The sequence below is a fragment of the Mustela lutreola genome, chromosome 11 (assembly GCF_030435805.1).
Source record: "Mustela lutreola isolate mMusLut2 chromosome 11, mMusLut2.pri, whole genome shotgun sequence".
In the NCBI taxonomy this organism is placed as follows: domain Eukaryota; kingdom Metazoa; phylum Chordata; class Mammalia; order Carnivora; family Mustelidae; genus Mustela; species Mustela lutreola.
This window is the reverse complement of record NC_081300.1, coordinates 55,802,815-55,825,512: the sequence shown is the minus strand read 5'-3', so window position 1 is coordinate 55,825,512 and position 22,698 is coordinate 55,802,815. Positions and strand designations below refer to the sequence as shown.

Here is a 22,698-nt window from a genome sequence, read left to right as displayed (position 1 = left end):
TTTAATTACAGGTAAGTTAAATATCTACTTTAGTTATGATATATCTGCATATGTTCAGGTACTATCTCAGGAACACTGGTAAGGGAAAAATGTTTCCATTGCGTATAAACACAGTTCTAAGAAAATATAGCTACAATAATACCCTCTAAGCAAAGTGGGATTTAACATCTATCCTCTCTTAACACAGAATTTAATTTAGTAGCCTTCTATTTTTCTCCGAAGACTACCATAAAATTTCTCCGAAGACTATCATAAAATTAGGGAATAGGTTTCATGAACTCAGACCAGAAAAAACTGAACCATTTTTTATATTTGGTTGATTTTTTTTAAAAGGTGAAGGAGATAAAACAAAGAGAAAATACTGAATGTGGGCTTTATAGAAGGGAAAATACATCAATGTAGAAAAATTGAGAAAAAAAATCAGTGGAGGAAGTTAGAGAAGAAAACAGGAGTTATTTCATAATCAGAAAACCTTTACCCCAAGACACTTATTAATCACATAGAGGAAAATATAGTTTACCAGTACAGAAACCCAGCAGGCACCATTTTAAGCAGGTGATCAGAGCCAACATCAACATTAACAAGATAGATCACTACCCACTAATATGATGCACTTGAGAATGGCCCAATATCATTCTGTGGAAGTCTTACCCACAATGCATAATTTCAGTCTAATCATGAGAAGACATCTCACCAACCCAAACTGAAGAACTTCCTACAAAACTCCAAAATCGCCATAAGAGATAAGGACAGACTGCCAGAGACTGAAGGTTTGGGAGGCAAAACTAAATACAACGTGGGATCTCAAATTCAATTCTACAACAGAAAAATTCTAATGCTAATTCTAATTCTAGTTCTCTGAATTTTTGTGGATACATTAAGGATTAGCGATCAGGAAGAACTGAGCAGGTTAAAAATGGACAAAGCAACTGGCCAAATGTTTAGCCAAATGACATGATCAAAGGAAATGTGCCAGATGTTTTCCAACAGCTCCACATATGGAGGCACCTACACTCAGTAGGGGTCCCACTGTAAAAAGAAACCAGAGACACAAACTCTAGTTTTAACCGTAACATTAAAAATGACCCATAAATATCTTATCCTCTTATTAAGAATTCTATTTCCATAACTATTTCTGAATCCTCTAGAAAAAGTACTTTTTAATAAAAGTATCTGCCCCATATGTTAGTATACCTCTGTATATGGCTGTATATGGCTAGTGTACCTCTGTAAATGTATAAGTCACATAGACTTATATAAGTACTTAATTGAAGGAGAGCTGGCACCTTGAAATAAATGTCTTTTCAATTTCCATCCAGGAAAAGTATGGCACTAAGGGTTGTTTGATTTAGTTTTTTCCACAAAATAAAGTATTTTTAATCATCAGTAATTCCACTTTAATCAAATCATTCCCATTACTATGAATAGTTAAAATATTATAAAACAATATCCCCTTTACAAAAGTTTTAACTTTGCTATAGAATTAGAATTCCTAGGATAACCCTGGTAAGCTTCTTTATTTGTTTTTTGAGGAAGAGCTGGTTCTCTTCCTCTTCTATTTTTGTTCTCTCTTGGGAAGTTTATGGTAAAATGAACTAAACATCAGAAATTCTCATGGCCCTTTAATTCTATACATGCACGAAAAAATATTATATGTATATATACTTCTTATCTATAGCTTAGAAAATCTTTGAAAAATAAGACACCTTGCTTTATCTTCAGCTATCTTTCATTCCGTAAGCAAAATTATTTTGTATGTATGTCAATATTTTCACTTTGGATTCTGATTAAGAATTTAGAAGCTCAGCCTCTTTGAAAAAAATCACATGATTATAAAGATAGTCCCAACCACTTAACAGAACTAGAAGTTTACAATCCTTCATTCTCTTTTATACCTTACAAATAAACTGTAAAGACAGAATGTTTGTGATACAAGGAATTATCTTCTCTCCTCCCAACAAATACTTAGTTCTCCAATTTTTTTTTCCCCTCCATGAATACATTTTGGGGATAGGTACCAAAATACCAAAAACATTTTACTCTCCTCTTTATATCAACAACTGTGATTAAAAGTTATAACAGTAATAATACATCTAACAATTACTGTATGTTTCATTGGTATTGGACACTATTCTAAGCACCTGAAACAAGCTGCCCAAGACGACGTAATAATAAATGGTATAGGTGATATGTGGGGTCTGGGAGCCTGACCCAAGCCTGAGTAACTGGCAAGTACACTTTATACTGGCTACTTATTTTAATACAATAAAATGTCAATCCCTAAAGAAACCACAGTGGCCACCCAGCATCAGTGCTGAACAGTTAGAAGGGAGGCATGTAATGGAGCAGCCATGACCGCTTCAGTTAGTGCTGGCAGGCAGCAGCAGAGCCCTGACTTGCTGGATCCTTTATTCTTTTATTATTATTTATTTTAATGAGAAGCTGGCAGTCCAGAATGATATCTGAAGCGTCTTGCTTTCAAAATGTTGCTACTTATTCTAAGCTTTCTCAGAAAGTCCTATTTGTCTGAAAGGTAAAGGGCCACATTCTCACAGTAGGGGCTTTGTCTTTTTTATCTTTGTATCCCTAATACCTAATGTGTGGCTGGCACATAGTAGGTACAAACAGATTGACTTCTGCTGTTAAAAATCCTGCTGTTTTATCTTGACCATTTTTAACCTTAGTAGGAATTCATTAATTTATTCAACAAGCATTTACTGAGCTATGACAATGTGCCAGACGCTGCTCTAGGCACTTGAGATTCCAACAGTGAACAAAAGAGAAAACTGAAGAGAGAGATAGAGACAGACAGAGATTATATTTTAGTGGGAAAAAATAGGCCCCCCAAAACCTGAAAGTCCATAAAGTCAGATGGAGTGGAGGCTTGAAAAATAAGGAGATGGTTTGCTTTGAACTGAACCTTTGCTACTCAGAGCTAAAGAACAATGATACAATAGTCCATACTGGTCACTCCTCCACAAATATGTTACACATATGTAAGCAATTAAAGGAAAGGGTATTCTTGAAAGAGAGAGTGCTTTCTTCATAAGTAGAACAATACAATCTTGCTCCTTGGCTTGAAAGGAAGTATTGATCAGTAGTTAGGGAGTCAAAGGTTAATAACTCGGTCCTGATTATTTCTGTTATCAGACTCATGATTGATGGTGTCCTCCGGCTCCTTGTAAATGCAGGAACCTCTTTTTGATTGTTGTTACTGGGAACCAAAAAATTAAGCTATTCTCTCATGATTTAGTTACAGGGGACGGGGTCAACTATCTCCTGCATCAGAGAGTTGAGTGGTACAAAGGTTCCTATAGAGAGAGTGAGTGGTCACCAAAAATGCAAACTTAGAGCAGCATAAATCTGATTGGCAGCCATATGATAAAACACTAACTATGACACACAGCTCTTTTGCTCTCATGCATTATCATTCCACAAGACCACATGCTGAGTTAATGGAACTTCTCCTCCAGTTTGCTTTGGAAACGGATGTAGTTTCGGAAGGCCCAAATGGCACAATCTAGCTATTACTCCTAGACAGCTGCTGGGAGTTAGAGACAGGACAGTTACACCAAAACCATTTAAAAATGCACAAACCAGACCCCTGCTTCTCAAGAACTCACTTATATCTATTTAGTTCCTCATAATCTGAGTAATTATAGTCAGGGATTAAGTTTAAAAAAGACATCCTGAAGACAAATGCAAGTTTGTATCTTCAAGTAGCCTTTAAAACAATGTGCTACTAAAGCTGGAAGAAAAATGTTACTTTCTCATTGTCTTTACATAAAAATAAGATTTCACTCAACCTGCTCTTTTTGGAAGAAACAATATTGTCTTTGTTAGCCAAGCCTAACATAGATCTCATGCCAATGTGGTTTGTTCTTCTCATGGATACTAGCCAAAAGGATATTCCTTGAAATAAAATCACAATCTGTTGAAAGCCTCACAAATCAATTAGATGAGGAGACAGAAGTAATCATTATCACATAACCAAAGATAAAAGTATGAAAAAAAATAAACGAAAATAAACTTGATGCAAAAAAGAACATCAACATTCAAACTTCCCACTTGTTAAAAGAGAAGAAAAAAAAAAAAAAAAAAACCATTCCTCAGTGGATCCATAGTAGATAAAGAGCCACATTTAAATAAGCAAAACTTCCCCTAAATATGAGTCAGATAGCAAACCATCTCATTTATCATTGTCTGCCCAGGGAAATTTCCTAAGAGTCTAACATTTTGTTTAGTTAATGGAAGTCACATTGGCCTTGATCTTGTGTCGAACGGATGAACACTGATACAGAGTAATTTAACATAGATCCATGCTATATTAAATCTAAAATACACATAATGAGATGGTTATAAACCTCTTTTGACCCAAAAGAAATAAATTATAATAGCATTTACAGCATTAAGTCAACATTAGCAATAATAAAATAATGATACCAATGTATATATGCGGCTGAATGGTTTTAAAAGCTGGAAATAAAATTGTTTTTAAAAAGTCTACTCAGATTTACTTTTTAGAACATCTTTCCAGTTATGTTTTAACTCAGATGGCATGCAGTTACTAAAAAACTTTTAATAGTATTCGAGGATTTGGGATAATATATTTTAATTTCTTTTCTTTTCTGCTTGTCCCATTTCCAATGATTTTTTTTTAAATTCTCCAATATATCAATGAGTGAATTTGGCAGAAATGAGGCATATGCCTATTTATCCTCAAGTTGTATCAAGAACACAGACTTTAGCCACTGTCGGCGGAGACTTCGGTGCACTTCCCACTTGCAATCAAGGACACAATACAAAGCAGTAGACCCACTCATCCAGTCCACTAAAAGTTGGAACAAAAATCAAGTGAAGGTGCTCTTATGCCCTGGCAGAAAACACAGCTGGGAGATGAAAGCCCAAGCCCGGGAAACCTCTGCTCCCTTTGGAGTCGCTCTGGGTACCTGCTGCCAGGGTGGCTGGCGGTGGCCCTGGGCGCGCAGCGGGGTTCTGAGCTGGGTGGCTGGGAGCAAGCGTACGAATGGTAGGCAGTCAGCACCACGCCGCCCGAGTCCTCCACTTCCATCCTCAGCGGCGCATGTCCCCGCTCCGGCCCGAGAACAAAGGCGGAGACCAGCATGGACCAGCGCACGGGGACTCGGTCACCAGCGGGGCGATGTGGCCCGTCCAGCTCCAAGGGGCTTGCTCTGGCGGCTGTCAGGGGCGCCCTGGGAAGCCGCCCCGCCCTCGGGACAGCCCTATTAGCAAGGACTTAAAGACACGCCCACAAGTCCCGCTGGGGGTGGGGGGGTGGGAGCCGGGAGAACGCGGCGGGAGGTGGGGGGCGGGCGGGCAGGGGGAGGAGAGAATCGGGGACCGGGGAGGGGGGGATCCCTGTTTCTAGGAAACTGGAAACCTGCTGTGATCCTTCAGGGCTCAGGCTAGCTGCTCTAGCAGTTTTTCTTGCTTTGTTTCTTCTTCCTTTCCTTTTCCTTTTCTCATCCCCCACCCCCCCAACCACCAAATGGGGGAGGCTTATCCCATAGCTGGGAACATTTCCTGCCTGGCAGCAAGAAGCAAGAGAAAGAAACCTTGCCCTGGGAGCCTGGGCTGAGAAGGAGAGGGGCCCAGTCTACAACGTGTGGTCTGGGAAGAAAGGAAGAAAATGTGACACTCTCTCATTTAAAGCATCCACATCAAAAATTGAAGAACCGGATTACGTTGCTGTGTGCTTGGTCAAGTTACAATAAACTTGATTTCCTTTTGGGCAGGTAACTCCCTCTTACAGCAAGCAGAACACCTCCCTCCCTCACCCTCAATGCCACCACAGCAACCAGACTCTTACCTCACTCCACATCCCTTTCCTCCTCCCAGTCCTGATCACACTAAGATACTGCTTTCAGCTTGTCTGAAAATTAGACTTGATTATTCTGGGCCCAATGCATGTTTTTTCCAGAAGTCTTTATTTAGAGGAAAAACGTGTTACAGGGAGGCAGATAAAAAGGGGCATAAGCAGAAATTATTTTCAATGATTTGGGATCTGAAATATGTCTTTAGGTAAATAAAATTAACAGCACAAATGGAAAGACAACATTCTTTTAACTACATGAAAAGGGAACCAGAAGTATGCTATGGAGGCCCATAATGAGTTCTATCTTTCAGGGGCAGATAGGGTGTTTTACCTGTTGTCTCTCACACTCCCCTGGGAGCTAGGTGAAGGGGAAAAGAGAAGTTAATTCACCCCATACTGAGGGGTGACCTAGGTCATGCTATTTAACATCCCAGAGTCTGTTTCTGCATCTGGGAAATGGGGAAAACAATATGTTAGGTTCTCAAGAAATGCTGGTCCTTTTTGCTACTTCCTTCACATTTTCAAGAAGAGAGACATTTGCTTTCACTGCCCTTTCAAAGGTTGGGAAAGAAAAAATATATACACAAAATGCTTCTTAGGAAATATTTTGTTGATTGAAGGGGTTGGAATAAGAATGACTAACATTTATTAAAATACCCTTTAAGTGTTAGATCCTGCTCATTAGCTCTTTAAACTCTCTGAGGTAGGTATTCTAGTATCTCAATTTTGTGAATTAAAAAAAAATCAAACATCAGTGTATGAAAAAGGAATATTTCACTCTTCACAAATTTCAGATACAAAGACATATCTGTTTACCTACAATGTTTTATACTAAATGTATCAAAACAAAGATAATACTTTCTTAAAATGTGAAATAAATTCATAATGTAATTATTGATATATGTCCATAATACCTCATCTAAAATTTTGGGTCCAGGGGTGCCTGAATGGCACAGTCATATCCAACTCTTGGGTTTTTGGCTCAGGCTCAGGTTCCGATCTTGGGGGTTATGAGATAGAGCCCCACATTGGGCTCCATGCCCAGTGGGGAGTCTACTTGAGATTCTCTCTGCCTCTCCCACTCATGCTCTCTCTAAAATAAACAAAATCTTTTAAAATAAATAAATAAATATAAATAAAACTTTGGGCCAGATATGTTTCAGAATTTATATATTTTTTTTAATTTTTAAAAGTAATTTGGTGCAGGTGCAATTTAATATAGAACACTCTACCTCCAGTAGTTTGGGACAGGACCCTTTATTCAAACTTATTTCCCAAGCATAAAGAATTGATTCTAAACAGGATAAATAAAGCCTATTCATAGCCCACATTTATTCAGATCAGGTCTGTCACCAAATAAGTTTTGACACTAAACTTTTTTAAACATGCAATTTTTACAGCTTTTTACATTTTGGAATTACCATAAGGAATTACAGTAGTGAAACGTTTTCTGGGCATGGAATTTGTCTCGTTAGCATTTTTTTTTTTTTTCCTGAGCTATAGATTCAGAATTTTAAATACTTGCAGGGCATCTCCTTGTGAATATTTTTAGCCATAACTGCCTCAAGATGTCCAAAACTGCAGTGGTGTTCCCTCATGCCAGCTTCAGCAGCCAGGCCCCCTCTCTTATACATTCACATTTTCGATGCCCTGGAATCACTGTGGCTTCTCCCTCTGATCTCTTACACCACATCTGTCATCTCTTTCTCAAAATGTCCACAAACTGCTGCTTCTATTGCCCATGCTGTGGTCTTTGTTCTCACATCACCATCTCTTGCCTAGGTGACAGCCATCCTTCTTTGAAACAGATGACTTTCAACCACCTTCCTCTTAAATCCTCCCCTTCTTCAAAGAGCTGATAGAATGATTCCCCTAAAACATAGTTCTTCCCCTTCTCAAAAGCCCTGTTGTAATGCACTTGCTACAAAATAAAGTCCAAACTCCTTAGAATAGGTGCTCATTAATCTACTTTGATCACCTATTACTTTTTTACTACTGAGACTGGGCAGCCCTCTCACAACAGGTGGTCTTGCCCTCTTCCTTTACCCTTGCTCCTACCTGTTATTTTCCTGTCTAGAAATCCTTAAAAACCCTCTATGCTCCCCTTACTCCATGAAGCCTTCTCAGGTGTTCCTAATCCCAAGCCCTCCCCTTGCTTCTGTTATCAGAACCATCTCACTCTGCCATGCAGTTAAAGCACAGTCAGCCAAAACTGTGCACCATGTACACACTATGCTACTGTGCCCATTGCACACTCAACTGATAGAGGTTTTTTCCACTGAGCTCACATGCGGTTAAGAAACCCTTCTCAAAACAGAGCCTCCAACAACAAGGCAGCTTTGCGATGAAACTATCTGCTAACCCAGAAGTGTATTATTATTTTCCAACAAAGCAGTGTCTTTTTCTAAATTGCAAGCTACTAGAAGAGCTGGTGTCATATTTTTGTCTTTATACTCCAGAGCCCAAAGTGTTTTGCAGAGTAGGCAATCAACAAAGAATATCTGTAAAATCAATGACCATATAAATCAATGAATGAAGGAGATAGCACTCTTTCATTCAGTAATTCCAATCTTTCAGGGCAGCCAAGGAATTATTATAAATGATTCATAAGTCTGTACAACACTGTAAATAGTAACTGCAAACTAAAGAAAAAAATGTTCCACACGTATGTATTAATACTTTTTGAATGTAGGCATATGCTGTTGACTTAACAATATACAACTCTAAACATTCTTGAGTTTGGGGGCTTCAGAAAGATGGTAGAGTGCATATATTGGGTATTATAGTACACCCTGCAGGACATTTTCCTTTTGCCCTCCAGATCCCCTTGCTACCCTCGGTAATGCGTGGGGCCCCAGTGGCTCACCTTCTGGTCTACATCCCTGAGCTCCCTTGCCTCTGGGGTCAGGTAGAGCGCCGCCAAAGAAAGGTGCCAGCAGGACATCTACAGGGAAGGGGAAAAGCCAGTTTGCGTATATATTTCCCAGACTTGTCTGTCGATTTGCTACCAGCTGACTCCTTTCACCTGCTAAGGCCTTAGCTCCTGATGGCAGCCCCCTCCCACACTGCTCTCTCTGGAGTCCAGTAATGCTTTCTCTACCTAGTCTTTCTTTTTTTCTACCTAATACTCCTGCACTAGGAGTATTCGCAGCTCCTGGTGCATCAAGTAATCCCTCCTTTGTCCCTTCTGCAACATCCCTGTTTGCCTTCAACCCACCCACAGCCTTACAGACAATCCCTTTACTAAGCTCTCATTTACCTGTGCCAAGTGCCCCATCTCTTCCTGCCAAGATTCTGACTGATAGGTGTCCCCACTGATATCTGGGGTAGTATCCTATAAGCAAAAACGCTGGTATGCCTGCAGTAAAGTATAAAAGATACACACACCAGGAGGGAGAAATACAAACGATAAATAGCCTCCTGTCAGTTCAGGTGATTTACCACTACATAAGCTCAGGTCTAAACAAGTTTTATAGTCATGTGATTCATGAAAAAGCTTTCAGATTAGAGAGCTTTGGGGATTTGGGAATTATAGATATGGGATTGTGGAGTTGGTAGAGTCTGTTAACATTTTTGGCATTCTAGGGGTTCACAGCACAAGACTATGACAGCTGGCTTAGCAGCAGAGTAACCAGGGACCCTGGGAAAGATACTCCATCTGGGAACTGGGTTGATAAACAGCTCCTAGAGTGGACAGTGTACATTCAGAGCACAGAAATAGCACTGGAATCATAGAGGGAAAATTCTAGTTTCCTATGCATACTGCTCTGTATATCACTGCAGCACCCAGCACTGGACCAAGAACAGGACACCTGGGTGTCAGCACCAACTCTGCCAACAGAAGGCAGGACCCAAGCAAATCGCTGAACTGCAAACCTGTTTCTACACACACAGATGAAATAAAACATTTATTTATTGAGTACTTACCATGTGCCTGGCTCTATTCTAGGCATCAGAACCTCAATTCATGGAATGCTCATAGCAGCTTTTTGAGATAAGTATTACTGATAGCATCTTCACTTTATAGTTGAAGAAACTGACTGCATTAACTTGTCCAAAGTCACCCTGGCTAGGACATGGCAAAACGAGGATTCAAACTCAGGGAGTCTGTCTGGCTCCCTACATCCAAGTTCTTAAGCATTGTATTTCTTTCTTTTATCTTTTTTTTTTTTTTAAGATTTATTTATTTGAGAGACAGAATATGCAAGAGTGTACATGTAATTGTACATGTAATTGTGTAGAGGGAGAGTGAAAGAATTTTAGAAGACTTCCTGCTGAGTGTGGAGCCCAAACTTGGGGCTCGATCACATGACCGTGAGATCACTACCTGAGCCGAAATCCAGAGTCGGACCCTTAACCAACTGAGCCACACAGGTGCCCTTATATTTCTCTTTAGTAAAAGTTTTGCTGAGGTTCAAGATACACTTCTCCTTTATATTGTAATAAAACAGGTCATCGGACTCATTTTTCTTTTGGCAGCTTCCTATAAACCTATTTAGCATTTTGGAGGATAGATATCACTAGCAGGTAAGAATAACGATGAAAACAGTAATAAATGAAGAGAGAATTACACGCATGTTCCACATACAACAGTAAGGTAGTTCACAATTTATACATAAGAACAATTCATTAGGGCGCCTGGGTGGCTCAGTGGGTTAAGCCGCTGCCTTCGGCTCAGGTCATGATCTCAGGGTCCTGGGATCGAGTCCTGCATCGGGCTCTCTGCTCAGCAGGGAGTCTGCTTCCTCCTCTCTCTCTGCCTGACTCTCTGCCTACTTGTGATCTCTCTCTGTCAAATAAATAAATAAAATCTTAAAAAAAAAAAGAACAATTCATTAATTTCTCTCAGAATGTGTCAGAAGTTAACTCAGTATTTCATTCGGCCTTGTAAGTGTGTCAGTTGATGGTTATACATAAGGCATTAGAGAATACTACCATTTGTGAACCCTGCGTGCACAGAGACTTCATTGGCATTTGCCAATGAAACCGAGGAGGCAGAGTGGTAGACCAAAAAGGGTCAGACAGAGTTAAATCTGAATTACGAATTTGCTACTTTACTGCTTATGTTACCTTAATTTCTCTCCTTTTCTATTTCCTAATTGAAGCATGGAGAATCTCCTCTGACAGGTGATGGGAAGATAAAATGAGAGAGCATCTTTAAAATATCAGTTATAGTGCTAAGCAATCTTAGATGCTCAAGAGATGTTGGTTTCCTTCTCTCTTCTTTACTATCCGCTGTCACCCGTCCTCTACCTTTGCCCTTCTAGAAGCATCATTTGAATTCAATGCCCAAAAGTAAACAATCTGATTTTAGGAATTCCAAAGGCATTTCATAACCTTTACTGAAAGAAGAGTCAGACTCAACTCTCATAATGATGCACCTAGAAGAGCCTCACAAACTCTGGCCCCTGGGTGTCAGTGACACTGCAGTATTATGAAGTATGGAGACATCCCAACATACTCAGTTCTATGAGGAGAGGCAAGAAAACAGCATTTAGGCAAAACCTCAACAGGGACAAAAGAAAAGTGCTTCTTGTGGCCTTGGCTGCTTATCTGGCAAAACTACTGCTAGAATAATCACTTAAGAGCAGAACAGGAAAACAGCTGCAGCTGCAGGAGTCTTTGTTGTGCTGACCGCCGTTCCCTTAGCAAGAGGGCTTGAAGTTACATGGTCACTGGTCCTATCTTGCAGGAAATGAAGGCACAGTTCTCTCCTACCTAGGGGAACATGCTAGTTCTATCAAAACTCCTTATATGCATTCCAACTCCCCCAATATTCCCTAAAAAGGTTGGGTCAAATTAAGGGGAGTAAATGCAAATTTTCATTTATATGAAGAGGAAATACTTTAATGAAACAGGTATTTTAAAAGTATTTCGAAAGGTAATATGTAAACCCTCCATCATTGGGTCAGCTGATTATTCTTTAATTACTACCCTGAAATTATTCTCAAAACTTACTGGCACTAATTAAATTACACAAATTTATTTTCTGAATGCTCTTATTATGACAGAATTTTTAGACTACTCTGATTTTCCTACTGCTTTCTTATTGCCTATTTTTAAAGACATATTGGGTCCTATATTCTTCAGTAATTATTCTGTTCTCTATGATCAACTTGGTAATTGGGGTAACAGACTATGTCACCACAAGAAACTGTCAGCCAGGTTGAGACTCTATATTATTTATGTAAGGGACATAACTGAGTCACTCAAGTGACTTAACTGACTTCTACAAATAAACTGAATCGTTATTGACTGGAAATAAATCACAATCAACACACCCAGGCAGAGTGGGGGGGAAGAAGCCAAATCAACCACAGACATGAAACTTTGGTCTAAAGAGACTTGCATTATGGAATACTTTCTACACTCTGCAATTATACAAGGGGTTTTATTTATTTATCCATCCCTCCATCCATCCTGAGAAGGTACAATCATCATTAGTACCTACAATGCTAAACACCAGGTATGTAAAAAGAAACACGAATTTGAAAGCACAGTCTCTGCAAGAGGTAGGAGTAACTGTTGGAGTAGGAAGTCATCAAAGAACCTCCTGGAGGAGGTAATGCTAGAGATGAGTCTTAAAAGATAAATAACAATCGGCTAGCTCAGGTATGGGCAGTTGGGGGTGATGAGAAGGGTATTCCAGAAAGAGATAAGAGACTGAAAGTTACAGAGAAAAGTACAGATCAAAGGTACAGAAAATTTGAATTCAAATTCAAATGTGGCACAGGCAGGGACCTACCTTTAGTTTAGCTTTGTTGGACAATAAGGTATAAAGGAAGGAAAGCTAGAGATGAAGCCAGAGACAGAGGCCAGGCACTGCAGGGGTGGGTGTGGGGAGTGGGGAGTGGGGAATCCAAATGCCATCTGAGGAGTTTAAATTTTATCCTTGAGTTCAAATGGGAAATCCACTATAGGTTTCAAACAAGGCAGTACTGGGATCCTCTTGTGTTTTTGGATGGCCCCTCTGGGCTCTGTACACCCTGGTCTGCACTCAGCACTTCTGACCTACTTCTCCTGCACTTCACAACCCCGTTTGGAAAAGAACGTACAGAAGAGCCTGGGGAAGAAGAAAGCCTGTTGTAAATGGCCAGATGCTAAGCCCCAAACAGAACTCTAAGAAAAAACCCAAGATGGATTTTAAATAGCTACGATGAAGAAGTTTAGCTTCATGCCTCAGAAAGGAAGTTGAGAAAAGGACCCAATCAGTCTCCTCTCTCTGAAACTGCTCATTATTACAGATCAGTTACCTGGTTTATTTACAGTCACCCCAGGCAGTGGAGATGGCCTGACTTGGAAAGTGATGAAATAAGCACATCAGGTTTCCACTGAGTAGAGGAAGGGGTGAGCAGGACAGTGAGGTGCTTGGGAACCAACACGGCATGCAGGGCTACCAAGGAAAAAGATTTATTACAAGAGCTCACGGGCTGCAAACCACAAAAACATTTCTGATTCTGAAACAAGGAACAACGTTTTAGAAATATCGTGAGACTATCACGTGATGGAAGGTCAAAGCTTCAGAACACGGTCTGGGACAGAAATGAGAGCACAATCTTGCCAGAATACAGTCTGCCGGGGTGTCTTTCTTCCCATCCTTGCTTCATTCTTCTCAGGATACAGAATATCAGAACATTGTTATCAAATTCTCTGTGCTTAGGCTGCATGCTTATCGTCCATTAGACAGTCCCTGGGTATTAAAAGAAACAGTCTGGTTGACATGGCCTTTAGCAATGCCCTTGCCTTCTGTAATGGCAAGGCAAGCCCCAAGATCACACACCATGTTGAAGGACAGTCCCTAAATTGTTATTTGGGTGCAACTGGGTAGCAGGAGTGGATTCTGAGACACCAACAAATAATCAATGTCTACTATAGCAAGGTTTGGTGAAGCCACAGGGAGGCATATCTGGCATGAAATCACCAGGCAAGAGGCATGGTCAAGTCGTAGAGGTAAACACATCCAAGAGCTGGGAAGGGAAAAGGTCTTACAGAGAGTGAAGTAAAGAAATGATGCCCAGAAAAAGAATACTCTTGCCCACCTTGCAGTTTTGCCTAGATGTGGCCCTAGTTTATTTCCTGAAGTTCACAAATCATATGGACCTTTGATTTTTGTGATGAGAATAAGAGGGTTCAAATCCATATTGGCTCATCAGTTCTCAAATATGGCTCAGATGACATCATTCATTAAGACTTAAATGACCATGGGGCGCCTGGGTGGCTCAGTCAATTGAGCAGCTGCCTTCCAGTTAGGGTCATGATCTAAGGGTCCTGGGACTGAGCTCCACATTGGGCTTCCTGCTCGGCGGAGAGCCTGCTTCTCCCACTCCCTCTCCCTGCCGCTCTAACTGTACTCTCTCTTTCTGTCAAATAAATAAAATCTTAAAGAAAAAAAGAAAAAAAAGTCTTAAATGACCTGACCTGAGTCACTTGGGTCTGGAGATGTATAATTGAAAGTATAATTTTAAAGTAAGTTTGTGAAACGGTGGTTGAAATGGTAAGGGTGGAAGAAAAGCAGTGTTTGAAGTAGGAAAGAGATATGAATAAACTGTGTTTCTTCCATTTAGTGGTATAGGACTATGAGCCTTTATTTAATCTCTTCGAGATCCAATTTTTCTTGTCTGTAAAATGAGATGGTAGTACCTACCATACACAGTTGTTGGTGAGGATTTAGAAAGGAAAACTTATAAAACTGCTCCATACATAACACTCAATACACATATATTCTATTATGCTATACTTTCAAGAAATTGCTATTCTACCTTCTACTTTTTTAGCAATACCTATTTGAGGTTTCAGGTAAATCCAATAAATTCTAGCTACCATTATCAGTCAACCAAAGAAGACAATTCAATACATTCCTAGGACTATAAATATTTCTATGGAAAGGGTCATGACTGTATTAACAGAGCCATGCATTGAAACTGAGTTGGCCAACTGTAGGAAACTCATGTTTGTTTGTCAGTTAGAACAGTCAGTGATGTACCTAGTTATTATTCATTATTAGCCAGCTCAAAAAAAGTCATAGAAAGCCTGAATGTCTCAGCATCACAGACCAGAATACTGGCATGCCCCTCAAGAGGAAGTCTTGACTCACAAAACTGGCACTCCAAATCAGTCACTTCTGGTTGCTTTCTCAGAAGGCAGCTAGCACACTTAGTACAGATCCTGGGACAAGGTAGGCTTAAACAACTATGTAATGAATAAGGAGCCTTCTTCCACTTAATCCTTAGTTTTTACACCTGCAAATGTAAAATGAAACTATAGGTCTGCTACCTGGCTGTGCCTTTCTCAAAAAAAGTGGGAGGACTAGAAAGTCATAAGAGTGCAGTGCCAGTGTGCCTCAAAACTAGAGAACAGGATGCTGTGTAACCTCTGCCCCTGGATTGTGCAATGCAGCCATGTCAGAATGGTCTAAAAAATAGGAGTATAAGGCTAAAAGAAACAATAGTTGTAGTAATAAAACCTGTATTGAGGGAGAGGCCAGTTCTGATCTCTGCTCTGTCACCTGACAGCCATGAGACCATACCTTAATACTGATTTATATTTCTACCTGATCCCTTTCTTTAGAGCATCACCCCAAGTATCTTTACACAGGAGATACCCTTAGGCAATGTGGTCTGGATTGAGTACACCCAGCACCCTCTGCCTCAATGTTTGCTCAGACTTGAGCCTGGGTGTACGAATGGGTATTTGATCAAAGCTGGGCTACTTTCCTGGGACCTCTGCTAGATCTTCACAATAAGAATTTTTTTCTTTCTCTGTAAGGATACTGAAACCTCTGCAGTTGCAAACAGCCATCTTGCTACCCCAAAACTTGTGTGATCTATCTTGAAGCCAAGGAGAAGCAGAGATGCTGGGGACCTTCCTAACAGCATCATCAGACTCTCCATTCTGAGGCATGTCTGAAGCAAATACTACCACTTCTTTTGGTCCTTAAGCTAGTATGAGTTGGGTTCTTATATCTCACAACCACAGAATAATAATAATAAATAATAATACTAATAGCTGGCACACATATGGCTGTAAACTCTGTTTCTTTCATTTAGTGCCATAGGACTATGAGCCTTTACTTAATCTCTCTGGGATCAGATTTGTGTTTTACACACCTGACTCCCTTAACTCCCATAACAGCTGCATGAGGAGCTATTGTCAATATCATTCTCTCCACTCTGGAGATGGGAAATGGGAGCACAAAGAGGAGAATTCACTCAGGTCAGACATCCAGAAAGAGATACAAGTGGAATTCAACCCAGGTAATCTGACACCAGGGTCCAGGAACTTAGCAACTACACCACTGTGAACTTGGGTGGGGGGGCAAGCAATTCAACATATCTGAGCTTTCAGTGTGAGGAGGAAATACTTAACATTTTATCAGAGCAGGCTCTAGTAAACAGTAGTGATTGCAGTGTTTTATATTATTTCCCTATTTCATCCCATTTCCTTCATTCTGAGCGGTGCTTGGTGGGTGTAAATAAATGACCTTACATTTACAAACAGCTCTGAGGATTTGCAATGAATGCTGGGTTCTAAGAATCATGATAGTCTGTTCCCTAAAAACAAGTAACAGTTCTCTTCCTTTCCACAGAGAAAGAATGAACCACAGTTTGAACCTCATAACTTGATTGTCTGTCCTTGTCACCATCATATGCAGAAATAAATGGCCACTTGATGCTTGGCTGTTTTTAAAAAATCCTCTCAAAGTGACCGGAAAGAGGCTGGAGATGATGAGATACTTGACAAAGAATTAGTAAACCCTTAACAGTGCTTCTAAGAATTCAGAATCCCTTTGTTCTGAATTCATTTCAACTGCTAATGGTGGGAAAAGGGTATATTTCCTAAATCAGATGAATTCCTGTTCTCTACAGATCACAAATCTGATCCAAATGAAATATAATTCTAAAGGTAATCTGGATAATAGAAATTAACCTTGAGATAACTGCAGTCACTTAGAGTCTGCTTCTTTTATGATTTTATGCCCCTGCAACTTCCCCATTCTTATTTGGAACTCTTCCCCTCTGCTGAGACAGGCCAAACCAGACACTTCCCTCTTCTTAGCCAGTTTGGTCTTCCAGGTCCCTCTGGTGAAGAGCAATGCAATAGGTGCTGAGGCATTCCTGGGCATCACCACTTGGCTGCAGCTATCAAAGGGAAAAAACACTCAATTTATCTACCCAACTATAAAACTAAAGTATTGATTTGATTTTGTATTTCCCAATATAACATTCTTCCTTTTCACCAAGAGTACAACTGCTTTAGTGTGAATTCTCCAAAGAAGGATCATAAACAGATAAAAGGAAGTGCAGCAGGGGCGCCTGGGTGGCTCAGTCGGTTAAGGGTCCAGCTCTTGGTTTTGGCTACGGTAGGGATCTCAGGGTGGTGAGATTGTGAAGCCCCACATCAGCTGGAGCTCGGCATAGAGTCTGCTTGGGATTCTTTCCCCCTCTCTCTCCCACCCCATCTGCTCCAACCCACCCTCTCCCCCTCTCCCTCCCATATGCTTACGTGCTCACTCTGTTTCTCTCTCTCCCTCTGTCTCTCTATCTCTCTCAGCTCTCTCCTAAATAACTAATTAAATAAATAACTTTAAAAAGTAGTGCAATATGGTCTCATGGCTAACAAGTGACAGAGCAGAGATCAGAATCAGCCTCTCCCTCCAACACAAGTTTTATTACTATAACTAGTGTCTCATTTAGCCTTACCCTCCTGTCTTCAAAGCCATTTTAACAGGGCTCCATTGCATAACTCCAGGGACATAAGGCACACAGCCTCCTATTTTCTGCTTGAGGATCACTGGCACTTCTCTCCTGTGAATTCTGAGTCCTCCTACTTTTTAGAGGAAGTTTTAGTAAGGTAACAGTCCTGTACTTACAATTTTATAATTGTGGATGTAGAAACTGATGAAGTTGTCATTGTCGGAAAAGAGAAACAGCTACAGCTTTAAGTTCAGATTTTCACTTTCAAGATGGGCCCTTGAAGGACATTCCAGATATACTAGTCAAGAAAACTAGGCTTTTCATGACTCAAGCTCAGCACTTAAGGTTCCTAAACTTCCCATTAATAACAAAACCAAGAAGATTGGAAGATTGAATGTGGAATTTTTAAACCATAACACATAAGGCTGCAGATGGTGATATAAAGAGAAGGGCAGCATTGCTCCCACACAGAAACTGTCACAGAAGACCTAGAGAGGACCAGCAATGTCCAATATCCCCCCAGTAAGAAATGACTGGCAAACTCAAAGGGGAATTACTACAGCTAAGATGAAAATGACTTTGTGACACAGGGCTTCAGGGTTGATAGCCTAAGCTAGGGAGTCAAACAGTAGGCCTAGCCAGACCACAGGAGATCCCCAGGGTCAGAATAGTTCTAATGAGCAGGAGGAAATGCTGGAGATCCCAAGAAACACTGCCTATGCCCAATGAGTGAAATAGAGCTCCACCAGGAGTGGGGACAACGTGAACAACCACCCCTCCCGGCCTTCCACCACCAAAGAGTAAAGTAGGTAAGAAAAGTCTGAAGGACAGCAATAGCCCCACAGTGTTACAAATGTCTCCTGTACCCAGACACAATCTCAGGATACCAAGCAGAAGACAAAAACCCACCACAGAAAAGAAAAACCATAATGAGAAGTTGGAATTTTGATTGAGCTTAAGTCAGGAATTCAGTGATCTCCTAAAAAAGACTTATTTAAATCAAGATACTGAGTGTTTCTGAAGAAGCATAACAGAGATGAGTTCAAAGACAGATGAACAAAGGTACACCTTCTGTAAATCTAGCTTGTAAATCTAGCACTGCATGAAGATAAACGAGATAAAATTCTTGTCTTAAGCAGCATATAATTTAGGAGTGTATTATAAGGTGAGGCATTGAAGCTAGGAGTTTTCTGCCTTATAATTTTGTATATGATTGGTCTTGACATTTTATGAATAAATACATTTCATGCTTATAAACTGGGCCTATGGCGGCTAAGTGAGAATAAAGTCAAGGACCAAAAGAGCTAATGTTCTATTGCACCAATTGAGAAAAACATAGTAGAGCTGGATGAAAGCCAAGTAAAGGACAATCTAACTAATCACCAGGTTGAGAAAGATGCTTGATGAAAAGAAATATTATGATAATAAACCAGTCAAGAAATGAAAATACGGAGAGGGAAGAGATTGATAGGTCTTTTTTTTTTTTTCTTTATGGTATTGCAAACACCATAAAGCATTACTTGATCCCAGTCCCAAAAAAATTATAAATGGGTTGGCTATCTCCAGGGTCTGATTCACTCTCAACATTTTTTTGACCTAATAAACCCCCCATGATATCAGAAGTAACATGATCTTAGGTATTTGTACTTTATGTGCTATGGACGCAGGCATGGTTCAAAAGGTTTGTTTATTGCTCTTGCACAGGAAACATCCCAGCAATGGAGGATCTGCTCTCGGAAGACTCCAGTTAAGAAGGGACTTTCCCCAAAACACTTTAAAGCCAGACAATGAGAAAACCCAGATGTGATTGTAGAAGAATGCTTGTTACTCAATGAAACCCCAGCCACAGTGACACTGTCTACATGGAGCACCTTCAGGAAAGGTTCAGAGAACTGCAGACTCACATAGTCACTCCTAGGGCAGACAAGACAAGTCTCACAACTCAGAGTGGGCTTTGGGAAAATGCATAAGAAATGGCTTAACTCTGTACCCAGGACTTCGAAGCAAGAAACAGACATCTCAGGACAAAGGAAATTTGGAGTTATGGCAGCAATTTGGCCATGTAGCAGATGAGGTGGCTGGGCCAGCAAGGCCATTCAAACATGACAGATAAAGCACTATCATCAATTCAAAAGCAAGGAAGAGACACCTGTATAAAAACAAATCCTCCTTCCTTTATAGTTACTGTCACATGTTCGAAATTGTACAGAGATCTTATCACAAAGAATGGGTTTAGTCATTCTCAACAAATGCTCCTGATGTCTCCATAAAAATATAACTTAAATATCCCCCTCTGCATGTATCCTAACTGGTTATTAAAATGAAGATTCTGGTAAAGAGAAGCAAGGACCTTTTTTTGGTGAGTTTGCTAAACGGGCTATACTTATTTATGCTTCTACAGCTCCTATCACCTATTACCTTTCCAAGCTATACAATCTCATGGTGGTTTTGAATCTCCTGTGTACCCAGGCTGGAAGATGTGATTTCTTCCACATACTCCTTTCTAAGTCAGCATCTAAAGTCCCCATGCTGTGCCAGTCGTGTGCTGGAGCTGATTTGTGCTGGCTCATAAAAGCAGATTATTAAATTTTTAGGAATTTTGTGAGCCAGCTGTTAAGACACAGCTGTTATTAAAAATGAATTGTATAACCTTACAATTAAATAATTTATATTTAAAACAAAGGTAAGAGACACTAATTATTTAATTACATTTTACTATTTTTTATGCCTTGGAGACTATTTACATCTGTACTATATATAGCAGAAGTACCACCTAATGGTATGCTCCTGTCTCAATCTCTTCCAACTGTGCACTCTGCACTCATGTCGGTAGTCTGAAATTGGCCATGGTGGGATATTTACTCCAAGAAAATCAGCAATTTACTACAAATGAGGGCTTGATTGTTTTGTTGATTGTTTAGAATTTAAAAAGTGAAGTAGAAATTGTTCACCATACAGATTAAACCTATAAGTATATTGTACCTGTAGCCATTACATTGTAAATACCAAACATAGAACTATTTATTCTTCCAATATTCAAAAACTATTTTTTGATTGAGCAAAGAAGCGATTCATGTCATCTACAAAGTAGTGATCCTGGGGCGCCTGGGTGGCTCACTCATTAAGCATCTACCTTCAGCACAGGTCATGATCCCAGGGTCCTGAGACTGAGCCCTACATTGGGCTCCCAGCTTGGCAGGAAGCCTACTTCTTCCTCTCCTGTTCCCCCTCTCGCATTCTCTCTGTCAAATACATAAATAAATAAAATCTTTAAAAAATCAAAAAAGAGTAATCCTGACATACGACTTGATTGTTTCACTGTTGTCTTTCTGCTTAATGTAAATGCAAATATCAACCAACATTCATGTCAAAACTATACTCATTCATCAAGTGCTACTACAGGTTAGCAACAGATAGAACGGTTCAGCCAAAAAAAATCAACAAAGTACTTTATGAAAATCAATTGGCTATATGAAGTTTCCAGTAAGGGTTTAGTGTATTTATTATTATTTATAAATTGTGTGGTACACATCCTACATATAAGTTCTATAATAACCTCATGTACAGAACACATACATTTTTTTTCCAGAGAGATAGTTGTTAAACATTTTATAAGCAAACCACCACCTGTGCCTCACTCTCATATAGGGAAAGGGGGAACTGGTCCATTTTTCTTTGTTAATTTTGTTCTTACTCTTAGGACAGTTATCTCTCTTTATTGAGAAGTACCCAATTTCAGATCTTTGGCTATTGGCCCTTTGTTGTTTTCTACAATGTCAAAGTAGCTTGGCTTAAGGGCTACTACAAGGAAAAGGCAGTAATTACCTGTTTTCTTTACAATTAAAAGTGGTTTTTAAAGATGAATATAGTTGACCCTTGAAAAACATAGATTTGAACTGTGTGGTCCACTTATACGCAGATTTTTTTATAGCACAGTTCTGTAAATATATTTTCTCTTCCTTATGTTTGTTTTCCCTAATAACATTTCTTTGCCTCGAGCTTACTTTATTTATTTATTTATTTGACAGAAATCACAAGTAGGCAGAGAGGCAGGCACAGAGAGGGGGGGAGGCAGGCTCCTCGCTGAGCAGACAGCCCGATGCAGGGCTCGATCCCAGAACCCTGGGATCACAACCTGAGCCGAAGGCAGAGGCTTTAACCCACTCAGCCACCCAGGCACCCCTCAAGCTTACTTTACTGTAAGAATACAGTACGTAACACAAATAACATACAAAAATACATGGTAAATGACTGTTTATGTTACTGGTATGGTTTCCAGTCAACAGTAGGCTACTACTAGTTAAGTTTTGGGGAGGTCAAATGCTATATGCCAATTTTCAACTGGAGGGGTGGCACTCCTAATCTTTGCATTTTTCAAGAATCAACTTTATGCATATACCGCATTGTTTGCGCTAATAATGGCCCAAAACATACTAGTTGTGACTTTGAAATTATTTTTATGAGCTTGAAAAAGATTTATGTTTGTGATATTTGAAAGAAAATGACTTTTTTTTAAAAGGAAAACAGTATGTACCCCGAGAACCACATTTAATTTAATTAATTTATTTATTTTAAGATTTTGTTTATTTATTTGACAGAGATAACAAGTAGGCAGGAGGCAGGCAGAGAGAGAAAGGGGGAAGCAGCCTCCCTGCTGAGCAGAGAGCCCAATGCAGGGCTCAATCCCAGGACCCTGAGATCATGACCTGAGCCAAAGGCAGAGGCTTAACCCACTGAGCCACCCAGGTACCCTGAGAACCACATTTAAACCCAGATCTGCAATCTTCCAACTCTGTTATCCTCTTAGATAACTTCTCTGTACTTCAGTTATTCCATCTGTAAAATGAACATGATAATGCAATCTAATGAATAGGGTTGTTACAATAATTAGATTTGTCGTTGTGTGTAAAGTATTTAAAACATTGCCTGGCACACAACAGAAGGCTTGCCATTATCATCACCCCTGCTATTATACTATAAATGCTGCTGCTGCACAAAAAAGTCAACTTACTGACTTACAGATACTAAAAGCAAACTGTAAAGAGTCCTGACCTCAGATTCATGCAGGTGTAAAAAGTGACTTATCAAAATCATACAATTTGTAGTATTAGAACCCAAAACAGATGACCTATCTCTTGATAATCTATTCTCTTGTTTAAGCTATTGGCT

The 22,698-nt window shown here is 39.9% G+C and overlaps 1 protein-coding gene across 3 annotated transcripts in view; it reads right to left on the bottom strand.

The window, feature by feature from the left end:
- ARHGAP28 (Rho GTPase activating protein 28) overlaps positions 1-22,698 on the bottom strand; it is a 239,700-nt gene that overhangs the window by 202,223 nt on the left and 14,779 nt on the right. The window contains exon 1 of one of the 3 annotated variants that reach the window (XM_059138751.1): positions 4,950-5,237. The exons of 1 other annotated variant lie outside the window; for it this stretch is intronic. In XM_059138751.1, the coding sequence (XP_058994734.1) occupies positions 4,950-5,125 (176 nt within the window). In that variant the 5' untranslated portion in view covers positions 5,126-5,237. Of the gene's footprint in view, positions 1-4,949; positions 5,238-22,698 lie in introns of those variants that run through there. One more of the 3 variants, XM_059138753.1, reaches the window with a different exon arrangement.